The sequence below is a fragment of the Rana temporaria genome, chromosome 1, assembly GCF_905171775.1.
Source record: "Rana temporaria chromosome 1, aRanTem1.1, whole genome shotgun sequence".
NCBI classification, from domain to species: domain Eukaryota; kingdom Metazoa; phylum Chordata; class Amphibia; order Anura; family Ranidae; genus Rana; species Rana temporaria.
In genome coordinates this window covers 589580768-589598721 of record NC_053489.1, presented here as the reverse complement: position 1 = coordinate 589598721, position 17954 = coordinate 589580768, and the positions used below count along the sequence as shown (strand labels likewise).

The window sequence follows — 17954 nt, the reverse complement described above, 5'->3', positions numbered from 1 at the left end:
GCAAAACAGGAGCGACAGGCTAATTTTCCTGGCAATGCAGCAGCACCGCACACCCAGCAAGCATTTGCTGCAGGACGGGTCTGAAAATGCTCGCGGTGGACTGACGGAGACCGTCTGCGGTGAGACCGGCTTCGACGGGAGCGGCTGCGATGTGACCGGCTATGCCTCCGATAATGGCGAGAGGGTGACCTTGACCGACTTCTGCGTGAGCGTTTGCTGGATGCACGGCTGGACCTCCTTCTTTGCCGTGGACTTGCATCTCTAGGCCTGATGGGACTGCAAAAACAATGCAGTGTTAGTGGCCGGCACTCTTTTGTCTCTTCACTACTTACCAACTTGGACGGCCTCCTTACCTTGTTTGCTGGTGGTGGTCTGCTAGGGCAGTGGACTCCATGAAAAGATGCAGGGACAGCAGCAGGTGTCTGAAAGGAGAAAGGAAGATGTTAGCTTTAGGGGAATGAGAAAGGAGCAGAAGGGCCTGAAAGGAGAGAAGCCTCCAGGTACCTAGATAGCTTTCCTGAAGTTTTTCAGGCAGAGCAGCAGCCTAGAGAAGGAAAAAACAGATTTCTCTGTTTTTAAAATTGGCGCCGTAGTCGCGGCGCTAATGACGCGTCCGCGCATGCGCAGTAGTGTCCCGCGCCGACCGCCGCCATCTTGGGTGAGGGCGAAAGGAACCGCCGACGTCATCAGCCTGCTGCGCGCATGCGCAGAACGGCCGGGAGATGCAGCGGTGGCGGTGAGAGGGACAGCAAAGCCCAGCAAAGCCAGCAACCCAGGTAAATCATTGCAGGGGCCAAGGAACAGAAGAGCCTAATAAGACCAATAACCAGGCAGCAGCAGCAGACTCTGGGGAAGCCATGAATATAGTAAAAGGAAAAAAAGGGGGGAGCCATGCCACATTAAGCTTATTTAAAGCTTGTAAGATAGCCAGGAAAAGACATTGAACAGACCCCTGAGACCACCAGAGCGGGGTTCCCACCATATAGCTCTATTAGAGACTGTACAGGAGGGACTTCCAACAGGAGAGGCCTGAACCTGCTGGGGCGATTGCGGTAAGAGGCAAATCTTCTTGTAACGTCCAGTCTTGTCAGGTGAGGATAAAAAAGAGAATGGTGCGGGGTGTTCCCTCTTCAAATTTATAGGTAACCAATCCTGTCAGGTTGTGGGGGCGGAGTCACAACCCATTGTGTGCTGCCATGAATGCGTCAGGAAATAATTGTACCATTTTGTGAGTCTCCAGTTATCGCCATGTTTTAAACTTGCATTGGAATCATTTTTATCATGTCATGAAATATCAATGGGTACCTTTATTTTAAGGCTATGTGCAGAGACCTGCTCCTTCTTTTTTTTTTTTTTTTTTTTTTTTTCACTAGAAAAACACAGGCCTTTAAAAAGGCAAACAGAAAACAATTGTTTGTGTGCTGTTCACACTAAAGCACTGGTGTTATGTGCAGTACAAAGCTGTGCAGAAATATACAGTATCTCCACATTTTTTCTGCAGAGCACATAAATGCATGTAAAATGCATAAAAATATGCAAAAATTTAAGTGAAGGAAAAGTAACATGATGACACAGGAAATTGGGGGGAAAAAAACACATCAATGGATGCCAATGCACATAAAGAGACCTATACGATATGATGGCACACATTTTGTACATGTGTTTTTCTGCATGTGTTGAATGCACTCTGAAGCCCTGTACACATGGCCCAGAATCTCGTCGGGGGGAAAAAAACGTTGTCTTGCCGGCCGAGTGTACAGACACTCCATTCAAAAGAACCGCTGTTCTTTTGAATGGCAGGAACGCCATCTTGCTACACCCTACCTATGCCTTGAAAGCTACCGCACATGTGTCAAAGTCATTTCGAGCATGCACGGGTTTCCACGACGACAGGTAAGTATACAGACGCTCGGGTTTCTCGGCAGGGAAACACTGTCGAGAATCACGACGAGAAAATAGAGAGCAGGTTCTCTCTTTTTCTTGTCGAAATTCTGGGCAGTTTTCTTGACGAGAAACCTCAAAGCCCCATACACACGCACGGTTTACTCGGCAAGAAAGCTCTGCCAGCAGTTTTTTTACTGGTTCTTGCCGAGAAAACCGTGCGTGTGTACGAGGCTTGACTCTTTCTTGCACTGTTTTAATCATTGTAACACTTGTTACAGAAAAAAGGTTACGTAAATACATGGTAATGAATATTGCTAAATGTATTGCATATTTTGAGTTTCTTTCTTGTAAATGTTAAGTGCCTTTTTTTCCCTAAAGGACAGCTTAAAGCGGAACTCCAGCTTTTGATACACTTTTTTACATGGTTTGTTTGGGCCTCACTAATATGTGAGCCTGCTGGATGTGCGGTATAAACTGTATGTATCTGCGGCCACATACAGGATACCGCACTGTGTTCTGGGTTTGAGCCGAAAACTTCTTGTCTCATACCCAGAACACATAAGAATCTATTTGATCAGCGCTCAGTTATTCAGAGATAGCCGTGTATTCCAGCAATAAATACGGTCAGAGAGGTCTGTTAATGTCACAACCTCTAACCAGCTTGGCCCAAACGAACTACGTAAGTAAGGTGTATCAAAAGCAGGAGTTTAGCTTTACATTTTTCCGAAGCAGAACCCAGTCTGAGCTTCTCCAGACTCCAGGGATGATGAGGTTATCAGCTATTTACTGCTGTATCTGAAGATAGAACCACGTTTATCGATTGTTTGCTTTTCTCAGATTTATAAGTGTGTGTAATACAGGCTGAATAATCTTATAGTATGATGATGAATTATTATTCTTATTGCTACACACCCGCAATATTAAGTGCCTTTGGCATTTGCTGCAATTTTAATTTTATTTTATTCTGTGGCCTGCATCCTAATGGCCCACAGTTTTGGTATGTAAGCGAGACAACATTCTCTACTTTAGATCTCGCTTTATTCAACCCCGAGCTTGAGGTGCAGAGCTTGGCTGTTGAATACTGTATGCAGAAATGTTTGCTATTCATCTGCAGTTGCCTGATTTTGATACTAAAGCTATGTGGGTTTTTGTTTAATCCACTGGTGCTGACGCTCAACCCACACATATATATTTACACACACTCTCACCAAAGTGAGTACACCCCTCACATTTTTGTAAATATTTTATTAATATCTTTTCATGTGACAAGATGTCACATATAACAGTGTAAATTTGCTGTTCCCTCAAAATAACTCAACACACAGCCATTAATGTCTAAACCGCTTGCAACAAAAGTGAGTACACCTCTAAGTGAAAATGTCCAAATGAGCCCAAAGTGTCAATATTTTGTGTGGCCACCATTATTTTCCAGCACTGCCTTAACCCTCTTGGGCATGGAGTTCACCAGAGCTTCACAGGTTGCCCCTGGAGTCCTCTTCCACTCCTCCATGATGACATCACAGAGCTGGTGGATGTTGGAGACCTTGTGCTCCTCCACCTTCCGTTTGAGGATGCCCCACAGATGCTCAGATTCTTTAGCAAAGCAGTGGTCATCTTGGAGGCGTGTTTGGGGTTCTTATGTTGGAATACTGCCCTGCTGCCCAGTCTCTGAAGAGGATCATGCTCTGCTTCGGTATGTCACAGTACATGTTGGCATTCATGGTTCCCTCAATGAACTGTAGCTCCCCAGTGCCGGCAGCACTCATGCAGCCCCAGACCATGACACTCTCACCACCATGCTTGACTGTAGGCAAGACGCACTTGTCTTTGTACTCCTCACCTGGTTGCCACCACACATGCTTGACACCATCTGAACCAAATACTTTTACCTTGGTCTTATCAGACCATAGGACATGGTTCCAGTAATCCATGTCCTTAGTCTGCTCATCTTCAGCAAACTGAGAGCTTTCTTGTGCATTATCTTTTAGAAGAGGCTTCCTTCTGGGACGACAGCCGTGCAGACCAATTTGATACAGCGTGCGGCGTATGTTCTGAGCACTGAAAGGATGACCCCCCAACCCTTCAACTTCTGCAGCAATGCTGGCAGCACCTATACATCTATTTCTCAAAGACAGCCTCTGGATATGACGCGGAGCATGTGCACTCAACTTCTTTGGTCGACCATGGGAGGCCTATTCTGAGTGGAACCTGTCCTGTTAAACCCCTGTATGGTCTTGGCCACCGTGCTGAAGCTCAGTTTTAGGGTCTTGGCAATATTATAGCCTAGGCCATTTTTAAGTAGAGCTATCGGATTCTCAGAGTTATTTGCCATGAGGTGCCATGTTGAACTTCCAGTGACCAGTATGAAAGGCTGAGAGTGATGACACCAAATTTACCACACCTGCTCCCCATTCACACCTGAGACCTTGTAACACTAATGTGTCACATGACAGTGGAAAGGGAAAATGGCTAACTGGGCCCAATTTGGACATTTTCACTTAGGGGTGTATTCACTTTTGTTGCCAGCAGTTTAGACATTAATGGCTGTGTTGAGTTATTTTGAGGGGACAGCAAATTTACACTTTTATACAAGCTGTGCACTCACTACTTTACATTGTAGCAAAGTGTCATATCCGGGGGGGATACATAGTTTATGTAAAGGTTATCCGATGAGGAGGGAGTTGCAGTAATCGAGGCGAGAGATGACCAGGGAGTGAATTGGGAGCTTTGTGGTAGCCTTGGTTAAGAAGGGGGTGTATTTTGGAGAGGTTGCAGAGGTTGAGGCAGCAAGTTTTGGACAGTGATTGGATGTGGGGCCAAAAGGATGGTTCAGAGTCCACATTATACCTACACCGTGGCATGAGGCGAGGGGTTGATAGTGGTTCTATGGATCTCAACAGAGAAGGCAGGGGAAGTGGGGAGCTGAACTAGGGAGGAGATTATCGGTCAACATCTCTGATCTTTGACTGGACAGGGACCGGTAAATTCTGAACGAACTTACAGGGTTTGGTAAAAAAAAGAAAAGATGTATTTATGATTAGATTACAATTATTATACAGGATTTATATAGCGCCAACAGTTTGCACAGCGCTTTACAGCATGAGGGTAGAAAGTACAGTTACTGTACGATTCGATGGAGGAGGAATCAGAGGGCCTTGCTCGAGCTTACAGTCTAATGTTTGTGCCTCTTTTATCTGCCCTAAAGTGATACTAAAGGTTCCCCCTTTTTTTTTTTAAATAACAAACACATCATACTTGCTTCCACTGTGCAGCTCATTTTGCACAGAGTGGCCCCGAACATCCTCTTCTGGGGTCCCTCGGCGGCTCTCGCGGCTCCTCCCTGCATTAGATAACCCCCTCTGGGAAGCTCTCTCCCGAGGGGGGTTACCTTGCGGGTGCGCTCCTGAGTCATATACTCGGCGTCCATAAACGACGAGTGTATAATTTGGCCCCGCATCATTGGATTTGATTGACAGCAGTGCAGCCGGGACTCTGTGGAGGACGGCCGGGATGCGCCGAGCAGGTGAACTGGCTCTGGTAAGTAAAACTGGGGGGCTGGTGATAGCCAGGAGTTTTTTCACCTTAATGCATAGGATGCATTAAGGTGAAAAAACAATAACCTTTACAACCCCTTTAAGTTCAGCTTTAAAGTAGAGTTCCACCCATTTAAGAGTCAGAAGCTACAAAAAGTGTATCTGCTGACTTTTACTAAACAGACTCTCACCTGTCCCATAGTCCAGCGATGCGGCCCCTCGAAGCCTCGCTCTTCTCCCCCTTCTCTCCGCGGTGCAAGCATTGCAAGTGTGGGTGCCTGGCTGTGTCGGCTTGCGGCTTCACAGCCAGGCGCGTCATGCTGTCTTGAATGGCCGGAAGAGGTGACGTGTCCCAGAAGAAGGGCTGCGTCATGTCAGGGGGTCACAAGTAATTAAAGCAGAAGTTCCACTTTTAAATGTCTCTCTCTTTGCATCTGCTGATTCATCTGATTTTTTTCTTTTTTTGCTGGAGCGATATAGTATATCTATTATTCCTATGTACATATTATCATGAGCACAGTATAAGAAGGCAAAACACAAAGGGCAGTTGAAAAAGTAATATTCTGTTAGGATTAAATCCTTCCCCCGGGTCTATTGTGATATTGTTTGGCTGGTTTACAGAAATTGAATTTTAATAATGAATTTTATGAGAAAGCAAGTTATAAATATTGTTATGAGTAACTCTGCTGCATTATAGCGGATGTTTCTATGGGAACCATAATGTGCTTCTCAAATGTATATATTATAGCGGCTTCTCAGCCTGTGACATTTATGAATCGTATTTAAAGAAAAAAAATATATAATTATAGATGGTAATATAGTTGTCTTACTCATTCTGCCACCAGCTGTAATTTTGGAGAGGTGTGTGTGTGTGTGTATATATATATATGTATGTGTGTGTGTGTGTGTATGTGTGTGTATATATATATATATATATATATATATATATATATATATATATATATATATATATATATATATATATATATAATACAAACACACACAGTATCTCACATTTGTGTAAATATTTTATTAGATCATTTCATGTGACAACACTGAAGAAATGACACTTTTCTACAATGTAAAGTAGTGAGTGTACAGCTTGTATAACAGTGTAAATTTTCTGTCCCCTCAAAATAACTCAACACACAGCCATTAATGTCTAAGCCGCTGGCAACAAAAGTAAAAATGTCCAAATTTGGCCCAAAGTGTCAATATTTTGTGTGGCCACCATTATTTTCCAGCACTGCTCTAACCCTCTTGAGCATGGAGTTCACCAGAGCTTCACAGGTTTCCACCGGAGTGGGGTTTAGGTCTGGAGACATGCTTGGCCAGTCCATCACCTTTACCTTCAGCTTCTTTAGCAAGGCAGTGGTCATCTTGGAGGTGTAGGATACGAAGAAAGGAAATGGATAGCCGCACTCCAATGACCAAAAAGGTTGTCTTTTATTCAAACGAACAGCAAGTACATCACTTCACAAGGTTACAGCAAAGGAACAGCCGACGCGTTTCGCACTGGACTAGTGCTTAATGCATGGTCAGTGCATTGCCAGCACCCACGGTATCCTGAGTCAGTCTATTCCTACATAGTGACCCACCTGGAGCGGTGATCCTTTTTCTTCATCTTGGAGGTGTGTTTGGGGTTATTATCATGTTGGAATACTGCCCTGCAGCCCAGTCTCCAAAGGGAGGGCATCATGCTCTGCTTCAGTATGTCACAGTACATCATCTTTATTTAGAAGAGGCTTCCTTCTGGGACAACAGCCATGCAGGCCAATTTGATGCAGTGTGTGGTGTATGGTCTGAGCACTGACAGGCTGACCCCCCCACCCCTTCAACCTCCACAGCAATGCTGGCAGCACTCGTATGTCTATTTCCCAAAGACAACCTCTGCATATGACGCTGAGCATGTGCACTCAACTTCTTTGGTTGACCATGGCGAGGCCTGTTCTGAGTGGAACCTGTCCTGCTGTATGATCTTGGCCACCGTGCTGCAGCTCAGTTTCAGGGTCTTGGCAATCTTCTTATAGCCTAGGTCATCTTTATGTAGAGCAACATTTTTTTTTTTTTAAATCCTCAGAGTTCTTTGCCATGAAGTGCCATGTTGAAATCCAGTGACGAGTAAGAGAGTGAGAGGGATAACACCAAATTTAACACACCTGCTCCACATTCACACCTGAGAGCTTGTAACACTAATGAGTCACATGATAAAATTGGGACGGACAAGCAGATGGTGAAATCATGCAAGTTCAGCTGAACTTGCATGGCTTCACTCCCGCAGCCCAGTGTGAACCTGGGCTAAATGATATCCTTCTACTTCAAAAATAATCTATAAACAGTCACTACTTACTGGCCCTGTAATCAGTTTTTCATTTTTTTTTCTTTCTCCTTGTGTCCTATGTAAGCTCCTTAACCAATCCTTTCCCTCTCACTTCTGTTTGTTTGGAAAGAGCAGTGGACATTAGCTGGCATCATGTGAACTGCTCTATGTACACTACAAATCCGTAGTCCACCCCTAGACCATCTTGGGAGCAAGCAAAAGTGTGGCTACGTTCCTACATGCAGTAGGGCCATGGTGAATGAACCTGTCCACCCTCTTAAAGGAAGCCAGATCACAGCAGCAAAAGAAAAAAGTTTGGAGGTGTCTAAGAATTATGACAGGGGCTTAAAAGCTAAATTTTGAAAAACTGGCAAGGGTAAAACTTTTTTTTTTTTTTTTTTTTTTTTGCTGCCTGTGTCACCAGTTGGCAGATATCCACTCACTTCTTGTCTGGCAACAGGTACCGATAGAGGGTACTTTTCTAAGTTAAGAATACGTCCTTAAATGTTTTTTTTTTTTTTTTTTTTATATCAGAGTTTAGTGTAACTTTCAATTATTCCAGGTTTTGGAGATCTGTAGATGAAAGTGGGTTAATTAACATTAACGATACATTTATGTTCTCTTCACGCATGTATGATGGGTGCAACTTGGATAGACTTTAGCTTTGACCAGTGATAATGAACAACTGTTGCACACAAGATGCATTGTATAACATTTAGTTAGGACTTTTATGCAACTTCTGAGGGTTAACATTGAAGTCACTGCAAATTTATGTCGTGCATATATGTCATACTTGTCATGCAACTTTAATGTCCAAAGTTGTATGACAAGTCGCACAAGTGTGGGTGGAGCCTTAATTCTGTTACTTCATTTCACAGATCTGAGTGCAAACTTTTCTTACTAAAATTTTTAGATGTTTGTAAAGCAGTATTCTGAGATCTTTGGGTCAGGGGACCAGAGAGTAGACTAATGCCTCACCACCTAGATATCTGTAGTGAAATGGATGCTGGGTGCCATGCAATCCAGAAGTCAATCGGCACTGGACCACATAGAGGACTTTCTGTGGGTAATGGTGCCCAAGAGAAAGAGGTATTGCAGAAAGAGGTGTGTTTTTTTGTTTGTTTTTTTCAGATTGGACAATTTAACTATTTTTCGATAAGCTAGAAGTCCTTATTTTAACCCCTAACCCCCTTAGCATTTAAATCGGATTATATATATATATATTCTCAAATTTATTTTAATAAAATGTGTTTTGGAGTAAAAATGTATTTAAAGATCGTTTTTCTATTTAAGATACATTAATCATTTTGTTTATTCAGCATGAAATGGAGCTTAGTTATGAAGCATGAGTCTGTATATTCTGCAATTTTTACACTTTTAATAAACTCATTCAATGAATCCAAGCTCTGCAAGCTGATATAACATGCACTGCATTGATGTATTCACACAATTTTACAGTAATCATGAGATGAAACAAAGTTCAGGAATATTCCTTTGTCCCATTGTTTTGCAAATCTATGTACACTACTGTATGATTGGATTGGTTCTGATTTTACCAACCTGAAAGCTTATTATTCTAAATAGGAAGCCTTCATTTTGTTTGCAAATATTAAAGATTATAACTGCCAGTAGAAATAAGTCCTTACATTTAAAGAGCACCTGCCATTACAGATCCACCATGGCAGCACCTGTTAGCGGGCATCCACTCACCTGCTGCTGCCACATCCCTCACCTTGTTGTGTCACTGCCGCATCACCAATCGTCCCATTAAAGTGAATGGGACTGTCGGTGAGTCAACAGCGGGTCAGAGGAGGAGCCGGTGTGGGACAGAGATGACAGTTGCTCTTTGAAAAATTATGATTTTAATCAAGTTGATTTAAATCATGGTATTTTACTAGCGATTTACATCCATTATTTAAATTAACTTGATTTAAATCAAATCCACCCTTCTTTCTCTTCACCTAAAGTACAGCATTTGCCAGTGTCCGAGTTAGGATTGGCACTGAAACCATCAGTTTGTAAGTTTGCATAATTAATGTGGGTGCAAGATAAAGAATACACATACATGAGGTTAGTTTACCCTTCATCATACTGATGGCCATCTTTGTAATTGTATATAAGTACTAGTGAATTATAGTGGAGCTTACATAAAATATTGAATTTCAGCTTTCCTGGTCTACTTATAAAACACAAAGCTTTATTTACAATATATACCTATTTTTTTTTTTTTATTGTTATCTGACTTGGATAAGGATACAAACAGCGATACAGTCCGCAATGTGTGTTGTAGTGGCAAGAATTTTGAGACGATGTGTTACAGAAATGTGTGGAAAGAATTCAGATCATATGGAACATACTGTGCTCCTGGTCTACATCTTTCATCCATCTGCTTAGAACAGGCTGTGCACAATTGCAGGGATGCCATGATGAGAAAACAGCTAGGAGCACGAGCAATGCAGAGGGGATATAAGGCACTTTGGTTCCGTTTTACATTTTCAATTCTGAAACGCTTTCATGAAGTGACGCTTCCTTTTTTTTCTTCTGTATTAAAAAGAAAATAAATTAGAGATTAGTGGATGCTGATGTATATCGAATGCAAAATTACGAATGTGTCTAGGAAACACTGCAGTGGTCTGTGCTGGCAGAGCTGAGTAACAGCCACATACTACATCACAAATGCAGACTTGAATTATAGTCTGACCAGTTTTGTGTAAGTTGTTAAGAGCAGTGGGTCTTTTCTGTTGCCTATTAGACCACACAGTAATTTTTAGACTTTCTGCTCCGCTGCTGGAAGGTAAGAGATGCATGTTCACTAAGAAGGACTTTCACAGGTTACATGGGCTGGTTTGCCTCCCAGACGTAAAAAAAAAAAATAGTATACGTAACTTTCTTTTATTTTCATTGTGCTCTACCTAAGCTGGTAGAGCGCAATTTCGTAAGTATATAAGACCCATGGGCCCCTTTCACACGACAAGCCCACTCGGATTTGCCTGTCCATTCTTCAGGTGGATCCAAACAGGCCATCTATTGACTCCTATGGGAAAACGTATGTCAGTGGAGATGTGTCCACTGACACCCGTCTGCCATCCGATCCGCTAAAAACAAACATATGGCGATACGTACACCATCCGTCTTGGCAGATCAGAATGGATGAGATCTGATGAAAACGGACATGCTGTCCGTTTTTCGTCCGCTCTCTCCATAGGAATCAGCAGGGCTCTGACTTGCCCCTCCCCGCTCAGTGAGCAGAGACTGACCTGTCATCCGCCGGCTCAGCGCAGACCGATGGAGCGATCTCCCGCTGAGCTTGAGGACTCCTAGTGTTTACTAACAGTTTAGGCGATTGTTAGATGGTGCACTATGACTCGCTTATTTTGCTGCTCTATAGATAATGCTAACCACGTAAAATACTGTTCACATGGAATATTCAATCAAGCGCAGATGACATAAGTAAACTTTTCACATGATTGGATAACTGAAGTAATTATTAACACAATCTTGTGTGTGAATATTCCCAGTTCCTTAGAGGCCAAAGAAAAAAAATCACAGGGGACATAACTTAGTCAGTCTGATGTGTCCCTTGTGCTGCTGGCTGCGAGATTTCTTGAAATCTTCCTCCTCTGTTCCCCACCTACCCCTGCCGCCATAATCCCTTGGTTTGGCTGGGGTTAGTAGAGCTGATGGACCTGTGACAGGCACTCCTCAAGAGTGTTGACTATGTCCGCCCTTTACCCCCACCTCCTCCTCTTTTCATAGAAGTAGTATTATAGCTTTTATAAATGGAACCCAATCTATGAATGGAGGACGGGTCGATGAAAGACAGGTCCGCTCCTCCATTCATCATGTTTCATTCATACACATGCTGTTCACCAGAATATTATATCATAAGGGGAATCTGAGGATGAAGATTTCAAGTAATCCTATAGCCAGGACACATCGGTTCGATTGTAAGTAATGTAATGAGCTTAGTTTTTTTTTTAAATAAATCAGCCTCAATATTCCTTGGTACCATCTGGGATGATGTTTCACTAATGGATGCTAATGATTTAACTAATATAGCGTGCAGGAACCAGACTGATCCATTGATTTTTTTTTTTTTGATTTTTTTTTATTGCTTATAGGAACATTTCATGGAAGTAATAAGAAACCAGGAATTTCTGTTATTGCCAGCTGCTGAAATTACTAAACTTTTATCAAGTGATGATATGAACATTCCCAATGAAGAAACCATCTTGAACGCCTTGCTTACCTGGGTACAGCATGATGTAGAACAGAGGAGAAGGGACCTTAGCAAACTACTGGCCTTTATCCGTTTACCCCTGTTGGCACCACAGGTATTATGGTTTGCCTGGTTGTCAGAAGTCCGGTAACATACCATATATACTGCATAAAAATGTTGTTTGCCTTACACTTTTTGGGCACACCATTATGAGTTATTTCACTCGAGATCTATACTCAGTTGGGTTTGTATAACTTCAAGCACAAAATCTTTGTAGTGTTGCATGACATTCTGTGAGTAGACAAGGGGAAAAGGGGTCGGCTAAACCAGGGCTCGACAAATCCCGGTCGCCATGGCGACTAGAAATAGTGTCCTGGCGACTTGGCTTGGAAGGTGAGCTGGCGCCATCTGGTGGTGAGCCGTTGGTATTACAAGTTATTACCACCAGATGTGAGCTGGCGCCATCTAGTGGTGGCCGTTGGTATTACAAGTTAAGCATTACAAGTTAAACAGCAATTCTAATATTGTTTTTCACTATTTTCACTGCCATCTTCTTCCCTCTAATTAGAACCCCCAAACATTATATACATGTTTTATCCTAACACCCTAGAGAATAAAATGGCGATCGTTGCAATACTTTCTGTCATGCCGTATTTGCGCAGCGGTCTTACAAGCGCACTTTTTTGGGAAAAAATTACACTTTTTTTTTTAATTAAAAAAATAAGACAACAGTAAATTTATCCCCATTTTTTTTAATATAATGAAAGATAATGTTACGGAGAGTAAATTCATACCCAACGTGTCACGCTTCACGTATGTGTTCGCTTCTGCGCGCGAGCTCGTCGGGACGGGGTGCGTTTTGTGGCTCCTAACTTTTTTAGCTGGCTCCTAGATTCCAAGCAAATTTGTCAACCCCTGGGCTAAACAACACTATCGCTTACCTGTATGAGTCGCAGCTTTCATAGCCACATTGGGCCAGAAGTACAGCGATATCTGTACTTTCCAGTTTCAACACAAGCAGTGATTTTGAAGGACATAACACTGAGATCCACCTCTGGAGAGATCATGGTTTTATGCATAACTAATAGAAAAAATATGGGCCACTTGGTTACATTATACGTTTAATATGGTACAGGTGCCAAAGTTTGTTACCTCCTAGATTTATAGTTTAATTTAATGCTATTGGGGATGAGACCTATATGCTATAGAACCCCAGATTCTTTATGCTAATACTACTTACACGTTCAGATATAGTGCTGACTGTTTTTTTTGTTGGTGTTCCCTCTCCCACCTCCTATACCCCTCCTTCCCCCCTTCTTATTCTAGATCATAATGGGTGCATTGTTCACAGTATTGTCTATAGGCACACAGTCCTGGCTTGGTGCACATCCCCCCCCCCATGTTGTTTGGGTATAAAAATGATGAAGTTATGTGATGTTGGCAACTGTATGTATCAAAGTACCTTCTCAAACTAATGGTCCAGTGCCCCCATTTCTTGTATTTCCCCTTTTTTCTTATTGTCTCCCTTTTTGTCTCTTATTGGTTTTATTCTTAATCAATGTATGTTATTCCTTTCTTATTGAAAATTTAAAATAAAGATTATATTTAAAAAAACAAATAGAAAAAATGTGCCTGGAGGTCTGCTTCAAGGATAAGTTCACCTTTCATTACATGTTACACCTGTATCCAGGGTGTAATGTGTAACATTACGTTACTAAACAATAAAAAAAAAATAACGCAGCTGTGTGGGGGACTATCACTGCATTTTGATGGCTTGTAGTTCTCAATTAACTTCCAGGGCAATGATGAGTGCTCTACGTAGTTTGATTGCTCCTGCCATTAAGTAACTGCCCGTCCATTTGGGGTATGAGCAGACAGCTACACTGACAGTCTACAGGAGCCTTACATTGCACCTGTGATCTGCTGATGCAATGCTTTACAGGCTCCTAATAAATAAAATAAGTACACTTTTTTTTTTTTTAACCTGCAAAAAGGTGCATTTTTTTATTTTACAAAGGTAAACTTTTCCTTTTGCATCTCTCCACAATGCTTACAGATGCAGAGGTGAATGAGGACTTGTTTTAAATAAAATACAATAAAACATTTTTATTGATGTGTTCTAATCATACAATCTTGCAACAATAAATTAACAATATCTGCATACAACCATTGTTGACACACACATAATTTTTAGGTATACATCCCACATAATTCGTCTGAAATATAACAAAAAGACAAAAAAAAAAAGAGAAAGAAGGAAAAAAAAAATGTAATTAAAAGGATACTTCCTCCATCGCCATTGAACAGACGGTCCGTGTTCATCCGATCCCCCCATGGGGGAGAGCGGAGAAAAGACAGGGCTGTCCCTGCACTGTGTGCGGGGACCGCCCTGTCATCCGCCGGCTCAGCGGGGATCAACAGATCGAGCCCCGCTGAGCAAGCGGAGATTCACGGGGCAGATCATTACTGATCCGTCCCGTGTGAAAGGGGCCTAAAAACTCTGTTCAATTAGTTCAGTATCTCCATTGGTGACAAATTCAACCATCCAATACTTAAATCCCCAGCAGGTGGTGTGTCCAGAGGCACCCCAACCAAGGAGAATCCCTGAAGTATGCCCCCCCAACACACCATAATCAATATGGGTATGACAGGGTGGGTGTAAACCCACCAGACCCCGCCACCAACAAAGGACATCCTCTTCCACCCACCCCCACAACATGCAAATAATAAAAAAAAAACATTCTACTTGCACATCTCCCCTGAACTTCATAGCTTAAATTGTGTCATAGGTAAATGGTTACTTACAAAAAAAAAAAGGGGGAAAGTCAATAATTTACGATTTCAACTGATAAATACTAGACGCATCTACAGCAGACATATGCCATTGAATACATCTGTGCTAAGCGCACCGGAGTCCAATACCATCTAGCTAGAAATGTATAAGACATTTAATAAGGACTTGTTTTTAAGTGCTTTTACTACGTGCCAAAATATGAAAATACTTTGTTGTGCATGATCTGGACGCAGGATCACACATGCATTGTTTTAAAATTTAGATGGCTGAAATAACTATATTGGAAAGAAAATAGAAGTGTTTATTTCCATTTTCTGAGCTGCACACATGTAATTATATTTTAAGCTGAAATGTTTTATTGAATACAGGCATGTTTTTATGATTATTGAATATAAAGTTGTAGTACGGGCTTTAAAAAAAATGACCATAAAATGTCTGATCTACAAAATATTTGATCCGCTGAGTGAAGGGGGGGATCCATGGACTTATTAGAAATAAGGCCTCGCATGTTCATATTTGAAGCTTTGGTGGAACATTAATCAAGCATCTTATTATTAGTTTCTTGCAGACATGGAAAATAATGCACTGTTTAGAGATGACATTGAATGTCAGAAGCTCATTATGGAAGCCATGAAATATCATTTGTTGCCTGAGAGGAGACCACTGTTACAAAGCCCTCGTACAAAGCCTAGAAAGTCAACAGTGGGCATGCTTTTTGCTGTTGGCGGTATGGATGCAACTAAAGGTAATCATTCTCCATCACCATGTAAAATTTCTGCAGTAAAACAAATATCAATATGGTGCAACGTAGAATATCGGGTTTTAACTTGTTCATATGAAGGATCCCCTAGTGCCTCAAATCAAGTTTAACAAATCATACATATGGAACACAGATGCAGCTAAAATCAAATCAATATGTACTTTAGGTATAGTATTTGGCTACAGAAATCCTGGGGAAGCTGGTCAGTAGTACATAAGCTGGATAGCTGGTCCAGGGAGAATAGAAGATTGAAAATGATAAAACACAATAGTTTTTTAGTTTTTTGTGTGTGTTCTTTTGAGTTAATTTAAATGCAAAATGTTAATATTTGACTTTACTCTTACCAGATGTTTATTTACTGATTGCAAATAATTAGATCTGCTTATTAACCGGTTTTAGGAGCTACAAGCATTGAAAAGTATGATCTACGTACCAACACGTGGACCCCTGTAGCCATCATGAATGGACGAAGGCTCCAGTTTGGTGTAGCTGTGTTGGATGACAAGCTGTATGTTGTTGGAGGACGAGATGGACTGAAAACCCTAAACACTGTGGAGTGTTATAACCCCAAAACAAAAACATGGAGTGTTATGCCACCTATGTCCACACATCGGCATGGTCTCGGTAAGTTGGCATACCCAATGGCACTCCACTAATCCAGCTAAATGTAAATCTATCAAAGTGTCTTAACTTTTTTAAATATAGTTTTTGTATTGTATATTTACAAATGCAGCCATATTTTCTCATTTATATATGCCTACAAATACCTTTTGCTTAATATGTATAGTGTTGCATTCTATTTCAGAATTATTAAAGTCTGGTTTTCAGCATGACGTTGCTAATTGGAATACTATCAGTGTCTTTAAGGTCCTTTTTACATTTTGTGTGTTGCGATGGCATGTGGTCGTTCACACCTTTTACCATGTGTTACAGCGATGCATGGTAACACACTATATACAGTGCTTTCATTCATTTTGAATGGCACCTTAAAGCTGAATTTCAGCTTTACCTTTTCTTTCTGGTATAGGCATAAGACAAAAACAGAGACAAGGCAACACAAACGCTGCATTGTGTCCACTTCTCCATACTTTAACAATTTTGAGTGGCTTTGATAGGCAGTTGGGAAGTGGTAAAAACACAACCCAACTGCTTATTTTCAACGTCTGTGTGAAAGAGCCTCCTGCGCTAACCGCTCGGCTGCCTGATCACATGGACCACACGCAAAACAAGCTGCCACCTGCACGGCCTATTGTGGTACAGATTACACAGCAGTGAAGTCGTGTGTTGTTTGCCTTGTGTGCGCCCAGCTCTTGCTTGTGAGTACTGTGGGGTGTTGAGAGCTTTCACAGGAGGACTGTTACCAACAAGCTGGTGAGAGTATTCATTTCTACCCAATACCTCATACTATGGACATACTAGCCTGACCCCTGTGCTTTATACTCTTCCCCACACCGGCAGCCTTGCTATATGTGCTACATATGCGCTCCACTGAAGCCTGAGCATACATGTTCTCAACAAGTCTCTGTCCTGGACCATCATCAATTATCACTGATACTGTGATTAATAAGTACTTGTTTTTATGACAGGTGACACTTACCCTCACTCATCCACCCAGCCAATACCCTCATTTCAGAAGTCACCCTTTCAATAATAGCACTTACAGCTCACAGGAACTCCTTCTGCTTACAGAACTGTACAATATATTCTTGAGTTTCTTCTTTTGAGCTGTGCTTTATTTATGCTGTGCCTGAATTTGATGTGTATGGTGATTGGGTTATGTATGTGTGATGTGCAGCTGCGATTCCCATGATTTTAATTGACAACATTGTCTTTTTAACCGTGATACCACTGTTTATCTGCCTTTTTTTTTTTTTTTTTTGCTGCTTATTTTTTTTATCCAATAAAATTCATTGTTCTGATATTGGTCTTCTTTGAGGGAACTTTATGCTCTCGTTTTGTTTCCGTTATGGTGGTTAAACTGGTTAGTTGGCATCAGTCTACTGGAGGGGACATCTCTTCTTTCTCTTTTTTTGTATACAGTGGGGATCGAAAGTTTGGGCACCCCAGGTAAAAATTTGTATTAATGTGCATAACGAAGCCAAGGAAAGATGGAAAAATCTCCAAAAAGGCATCAAATTACAGATTAGACATTCTTATAATATGTCAAAAAAAGTTAGATTTTGTTTCCATCATTTACACTTTCAAAATGACAGAAAACAAAAAAATGGCGTCTGCAAAGTTAATATCTTGTACTGCCCCCTTTGACAAGTATCACAGCTTGTAAACGCTTTTTGTAGCCAGCCAAGAGTCTTTCAATTCTTGTTTGAGGTATCTTTGCCCATTCTTCCTTACAAAAGTCTTCCAGTTCTTTGAGATATCTGGGCTGTCTGTCACGCACTGCTCTTTTAAGGTCTATCCATCCAACTGCTTAGAAGAACCCATGG

General features: G+C 41.6%; 1 protein-coding gene across 3 annotated transcripts in view; it reads left to right on the top strand.

The window, feature by feature from the left end:
- The window catches only part of KLHL5 (kelch like family member 5), a 120348-nt gene that overhangs the window by 87279 nt on the left and 15115 nt on the right, over positions 1-17954 (top strand). For all 3 annotated transcript variants that reach the window (XM_040335128.1, XM_040335127.1, XM_040335126.1), the window contains exons 5-7: positions 11859-12071; positions 15309-15495; positions 15910-16134. In XM_040335128.1, coding sequence (XP_040191062.1) covers positions 11859-12071; positions 15309-15495; positions 15910-16134 — 625 coding nt within the window. The remainder of the gene's footprint in view (positions 1-11858; positions 12072-15308; positions 15496-15909; positions 16135-17954) is intronic.